The following is a 6230-nucleotide window of genomic DNA, read 5'->3' as shown; positions in this document are numbered from 1 at the left end:
CCCACGGGCTCAGGCAATCCACTCCCCTCGGCCTCCCAAAGTGCTGGGATTACAGGCCCAGCTACCAAGCCCAGCCTCAGCTGTTGTTAATATCAGCCACTCGCAGGGCTGCCATGAGGGTTCTGTTCAGTGAAATGGTGTCTTAGCCAGACGTGAAGCTCTCTGCACAGGCACACCGCAGGTGCTTGGCAGAGAACAGCTGTTCTCCTCACCATTTGGTGGAGGGTGGCAGAGTATCCCCGCCCTTGCAGCTGCCAGGCCTGCCGTGGCCAGTGCTGGCCTGTGGGATGGGTTGTGAGCAGACAGGGTAGCGGATGGTAGAGCCGCCCAGTGTGGACGCTTAAAGGCCCAGGCTGCAGTCCAGGCCTGCCACTCCCTGCCCACCTGTAAGATGGGGAGAGCACACGGGCTCTGAACCGTTGATGCCATGGACCGAGGTGCCCAACTATCCCAGTTTGCTCAGGATTGAGGGGCTTCTGGGATGTGGGACTTTCAGAGCTGAAGCCAGACAGACTTTGGCAAATAGGGCTGCTATCACGTGACCTGGATCCTGCTGACTGCATGAAATAAAATGCCCAGTTTTCAAAGGAAGCCAATGACACTAGAATGAAGGTACCGTGGTGCTTTGGAGTCCTCTGGCTGGCACTGTCTATGCTGCTTTATTAACACATTGAACTCCAGAACCCAGTGGTGGTCTGCTACCACAACTTCAAAATAGCAGGAAGTGTAAAGGCTTTTTTGAAATATCTGCCACTACTGTAATATGACAGGCAAATGCTAGTGACGGTCCCAGGCCCTGCTCCTCCTGCTTTGGTAGCCGCCTTCCTTCGGGATGGAAGGAGGTGCTCATCTTAGTGAGAATTGCATGAACACGAAGGTGGAATGTTCTCCCGTCCAAGCTCACGGGCCCCCTGAATTCTGCTGACAGCCCCCTTGGGTACCTGGGGACTGCAGGTTCAGAGCCCCCAGTGGTCATGGTTGGCATGGAGTGGGGTCTGGGGAACCCATGGGGGACGGACGCCCGCAGCGGCATCTCACTACCCCACCCTCACAGACGCCCCCGGACAGTACGGAGCCTACTTCCATGACGACGGCTTCCTAGCCTTCCCTGGCCGCATCTTCTCCAGGAGGTGAGACGTGGGTGTTGGGAGGACCTGAGGGCCCAGCAGGGAGGTCGGGAACCTGGGACTTCTGTCTCCTCACCCACCCCTCCCCCACAGCCTGCCCGAGGTGCCCGAGACCATTGAGCTGGAGGTTCAGACCAGCACGGCCAGCGGCCTCCTGCTCTGGCAGGGCGTGGTGAGTCGGGCATCCGGCCCGGGTCTCGGGGCTCCTGGGGCAGGAGGCTGGCCCTCCAAGGGCCAGGGCGGTGGGGAGAGGAAGGCAGAGGCCACAGACCCAGGGCCCCAGCTCGCCAGGCTGGAGACCCCAGAGTCCCTGTGCTTCCCTGGCAGGAGGTGGGTGAGGCCAGCCGAGGCAAGGACTTCATCTACCTCGGGCTTCAGGACGGGCACCTTGTCTTCAGGTGGGTCCCAGCACCGGCCCTTCCCCCATTCCCTGGCTCCCTTGCCCACCCCACCTCCAGCCCTGCCGCAGCTCACACCACCTCGGGCCTCTGTCACTGCAGCTACCAGCTTGGCAGTGGGGAGGCCCGCCTCGTCTCTGAAGACCCCATCAATGACGGCGAGTGGCACCGGGTGACCGCGCTGCGGTAAGGGAGCCAAATGGGCACTCGGGAGAGGGGCCCAGAGTTCTGGAGTGGGACAGGACAGCCCCACCACGAGCAGGGTGGCAGGCACTGAGCTCTGGGAGACAAGACTTGAAGCCAGGGGAGGGAGAGCACCCACCTGGCTGAGTACAGAACTCCTGGGGCAGGTGAGCACCCCAGGAGGGGAGGAAACCCAGGCCGGGCTGCAGGAAGCTGTGTTGGATCTCTCATCCAGTGGGGCAGAGCAAATTCTGGGAAAGGGGGTTGGGTTGGGGGTGGGGACAAGCTTCTCCGTCTGGAGTCTCGGAGCCAGAGGGAAGGGACTGTCATGGGGCTGGGGGGATGGGGGAGCTCGCGGTCAGGGGCCTGATCCAGTCCTGCTGCAGAGAGGGCCGCAGAGGCTCCATCCAGGTGGATGGTGAGGAGCTGGTCAGCGGCCAGTCCCCAGGCCCCAACGTGGCCGTCAACGCCAAGGGCAGCGTCTACATCGGTAAGTCCCAGCCGGGCCTCGGACGGGGTGCCGTCCTCGAGGGGGGGAATGGGCCTCCTCGCCTGCTGGCTTCTGGAGCCCACAGGCCCCCTCCTGGCCCCTCCCCAAACAGGCGGAGCCCCCAATGTGGCCACGCTGACCGGGGGCAGGTTCTCCTCGGGCGTCACCGGCTGCATCAAGAACCTGGTGTTGCACTCCGCCCGGCCCGGCGCGCTGCCCCCACAGCCCCTGGACCTGCAGCACCGAGCCCAGGCCGGCGCCAACACACGCCCCTGCCCCTCGTAGGCAACGCCTGCCCCACACGGACTCTCAGACAGCGCCCCCCGCCTGACGACGTCGAGTATATTATTATTAATATTATTATTATTAATTTTTTGTAAGAAACTGAGGCGATGCCACGCTTTGCTGCTACCGCCCTGGGCTGGACTGGAGGTGGGCATGCCACCCCCCACGCAGCGAGGCGAAGCCGCGAGGCTGGTGGGCAGGGCAAGCTGGATGGGAGCGGGTCAGGACTCAGGACTTGGGGTCAGGCACGGCGGCCAGGTGGGCCCGGAACTGCCCCACTTCCCTCCAGTGGGCCCCCGAAGATAGAGCCGGGCGGCCACTTCTGTGGCCCTTAGGCAGTCCTCGCTCTGTGAGAGCCACCCATGGCCTGCAGCTTGGTGCCTTACCAGCTACCTGAGACAGAGGGCGTCGCAGGAACCTCTGCCACTCCCTCCAGGCTGGGAACTCTCTTCAGAGCCAGCTGTGGAGCAAAAGGCAGCTCACCCCTGGGCAGGCAGCCCCCCACCAGCCTGTGTCCCAGCCTCCTCACCTCCACCCAGCTAGCCGGCCGCTGGTCCCTCCTGGCAGCCTTCTCCTCCCACCACGCCCTCCTGGCCTGCATTCCTGCCCCCTCCTGCCAACACAAGCCCAGGCCCCTCCCTCAGAGGCCGCAAGGGAAACCCCACCCCGACTCGACAGGAGCTGCTACTGGCAGAGCCCAGCACTGAGAGGGTCTCCCTGCCCATGCCAGGCCACGCCCCCCACTCATCTGGAAGTGAAGGCCCAGGAACTCTGGGGGGAGCCGTGGGTGGTCAGAAGAGTTCGTGCCTTGGGTGGGGGAAGCCGGGACTCCTGACTGGGAGGGCTGGGAGGGGATCTGACAGCCCTGCCCTGCCTGTGGGAGACTGAGGACCCGGCTGGGGGTGAGCGCCTTCCCACCAGCAGCCCCAGACTGTGGGGCTGGACGCTTGGCCTCTGTGTCCTAGAAGGGACCCTCTGTGGTCTTTGTCTTGATTTTTCTTAATAAACGGTGCTATCCCCGCCAGGGGTCTCCTGTGTGTTTGACTAGGGCTTGACTCAGTGGAAGCTGCAGTGGGCCAGGGCAGGGCGGGTCAGGTCCAAGAGCAAAGCAGGGCGGCTTTGGACTAGAGAGGTCCTCGCTCCCTCCCCTGAGCCTGGAGGTCCTGCCCTCCCCAACCCAGCAGAATGCCAGCCATCACCTGAGCTGCAGGGCCAGTTACCGTGTGCAGATTACCCCTGCAGCCCTCAGCAACCTGGCAAACTGTTCCATTTTCCAGAGGGGCAGTCTCAGGGGGTTAGGGGTTCAGACACAAAGCTGGGGGTTAGAACTCAGGTCTGACCCCAGAGCCTGTCCTCCTCCCCCGATGCCCGCAGCCTCTCTAGGGATGGCCTTCCTGATCCTGCATGGCAGGCCCATTCAGCCGCAGACCCCCAGGGGCAACCCGGTCAGGACACGTGTAGCAGCAGATGGGGCCGGTTGCACCACAGCCGAGGCAGAGGCCACGGGCACCAGGTTGCCAGGCCAGCCGGCCGGGGGAGCAACAACACCAGACGAAGCCCAGGAGAAGGCCAGCCGAGGCCAGGAGCAGCGAGAAGGCCAGCGCCACCCCCCGGAGCCGGGGGCCTGCAGGAGGAGAGAGTCTATTCAGGCCTCAGCCTGGGCCCATCACCCCCCACCCCCATCACCTGGAGAGGGACTAGTGTGCTTTTGGTGGGAAGAGTAGGAGCAGGTGTAACCAAGAGCATCCACCTTCCAAAGCTGCATCCTGCTGCGTGGAATCCTGGCCTGCCGGGGAATTCTGCTCAGCTGCAATCCAGAGGGAACCTGCTGACCCGAGAGCCAGGGACAGCATCGGGGGCTTGGAGGTATTGGCCTCTGTGCTTCCTGCCCAGCTGGGCGCCAGAGAGGGATCTGCGGCGGGAAGTAACAGGAAGAACGCACCATGAGCATTCCACTATCTATCTCCAGAACTTTCCACATCTTCCCAAATGGAAACTATACCCATTAAACAATAACTCCCCAGCCCCTGTGTCCTCTCCCCAGTCCCTGATGACCGTTGTGCCACTTTCTGTCCCTGTGAATTTGACTCTTCTAGGGACCTCATGTAAGTGGAATCATACAGTGTCATGTTATGATTGGCTTATTTCACCTCGAGATTCATCCATGTGGCTGCTGTGTCAGAATTTCCTTCCTTTTCAAAGCTTAGTGATATTCCACGGTATGGAACGGCCACATTTTGTTTACCCATGCGTCTGTAGGTGGACACAGAGCTGCCGTTTTATATAAAGGTTCAGGAAAGGACTCACTGAGAGAGTGGTAGTTAAGCAGACACCTGCCGGGGCAAAGGAATGAGATGCAAATCTCTAGAGAAAAGCCCTCCAGGACAAAACGGCTGGTGCAAAGGCCAGAACAAAGCAGGTGTGTGGAAGGCACTGAGAGGGGACCAGTGTGTGGGGCAAAGGCAAGGGGCCAGGAGGAGGCGGAGTTGGGGGCCGGGAGGAGGCGGGGCTGAGGACTGGGGGAGGCCGGCCGGGGACCAGGGGAGGCGGGGCCGGGAGGAGGCAGGTCCAATCATGCCGGGCCTGCGGCTCCCAGGAGGCTTTGCTTTTGCTGAGTGAGATGAGGAGTCGGCTGACAGTTGCTGTTTTGTTCATTTGAGACTTGTGGTCTCGCTATATAGCCCAGTCTGGTCTCGAATTCCTGGATTCAAGTGATCCTTCCGCCTTAGCCTCCCAGGTAGCTGGGAGTACAGGTGGGCACCACCACACCTAGTTTAGAGGAGGGTTTTGAGCACTAGAGTGACCTGATCTGATTTCATGTGTTAAAGGTCCCTCTGGCAGGAAGCATAGCTCCCCACTCAAGTGTGGGCTGCACATAGTGACATTGAAGGGCACAGAATGGAAAGAGGAGGCAGAAAGTGACAGTGGATGAACCTGACAGACATAGCTTTTGCTGATCAAGGTCAATGAAGAACGCCCTACATCATGTTGGTTGCATGTGCCTTTGATGTGATGCGATGAAAATGGCACGGCACCTCTGTGGTCTTTTCCTCCCAGTGAACTCCATGAGTCTTACCATCAGGAAAATATCAGATAAATCCATAGTGGGGCACCCTACAAAATCCTTGAGCAGTACTCCTCAAAATTGGCAAGGTCATCAAAAACAAGGAAAGTCTGAGAAACTGCCACCACCAAGAGAAACCTAAGAAGACACGACAACTAAATGCAGCATGCAGCTGGGCCTGGTGGCTCAAGCCTGTAATCTCAGCACTTTGGGAGGCCGAGGCGAAGGGATTACCTGAGCCCAGGGGTTCAAGACTAGCCTGGGTAACTCGGCGAGACCTCGTCTCTACAATTTAAAAAAACTGTGTGCGCCTATGGTTCCAACTACTTGAAAGGCTGAGGTAGAAGGATTGCCTGAGCCCAGCAGGTTGAGGCTGCAGTGGCCGTGAGTGTGCTACTGCACTCCAGTCTGGGTGACAAAGTGAGACTCTGACTCAAAAAAAAAAGTAACTTGCAATCCTGAAACACAAAAAGAACGTTAGTGAAAACTAGGGAAATCTGAATAGCCTATGGACTTCAGTTAATAATGTATCCAGGCCTGGCTCGGTGGCTCAGCCTGTAATCCCGCACTTTGGGAGGCTGAAGTCTGAGCCTACGGTTCAAAACCTGCCTGGGCAACTTGGCGAGACCTCATCTCTACAATAAATCAAAAAAATTAGCCGGGTGTGGTAGCATGCACCTGTA

General features: G+C 59.7%; 2 protein-coding genes across 2 annotated transcripts in view; one reads left to right on the top strand and one right to left on the bottom strand.

The window, feature by feature from the left end:
* Positions 1 to 3505, top strand: part of HSPG2 (heparan sulfate proteoglycan 2) — a 65250-nt gene extending 61745 nt beyond the window's left edge. The window contains exons 92-97 of the mRNA XM_021714834.1: positions 1055 to 1130; positions 1221 to 1299; positions 1455 to 1525; positions 1628 to 1711; positions 2095 to 2198; positions 2311 to 3505. Of these exons, the coding sequence (XP_021570509.1) occupies positions 1055 to 1130; positions 1221 to 1299; positions 1455 to 1525; positions 1628 to 1711; positions 2095 to 2198; positions 2311 to 2483 (587 nt within the window). The 3' untranslated portion in view covers positions 2484 to 3505. The remainder of the gene's footprint in view (positions 1 to 1054; positions 1131 to 1220; positions 1300 to 1454; positions 1526 to 1627; positions 1712 to 2094; positions 2199 to 2310) is intronic.
* A 357-nt stretch (positions 3506 to 3862) lies between these two features.
* Positions 3863 to 6230, bottom strand: part of LDLRAD2 (low density lipoprotein receptor class A domain containing 2) — a 9784-nt gene continuing 7416 nt past the window's right edge. Inside the window, exons 5-6 of the mRNA XM_008062732.1 lie at positions 4234 to 4395; positions 3863 to 4107 (exon numbers count right to left, since the gene is read on the bottom strand). Coding sequence (XP_008060923.1) covers positions 3863 to 4107; positions 4234 to 4395 — 407 coding nt within the window. The remainder of the gene's footprint in view (positions 4108 to 4233; positions 4396 to 6230) is intronic.

This window comes from Carlito syrichta, unplaced genomic scaffold (genome assembly GCF_000164805.1).
Source record: "Carlito syrichta isolate Samal-C Ts95f unplaced genomic scaffold, Tarsius_syrichta-2.0.1 Scaffold305805, whole genome shotgun sequence".
NCBI lineage: Eukaryota > Metazoa > Chordata > Mammalia > Primates > Tarsiidae > Carlito > Carlito syrichta.
The sequence above is the reverse complement of the archived record's forward strand: the minus strand, read 5'-3'. Positions and strand labels throughout refer to the sequence as shown.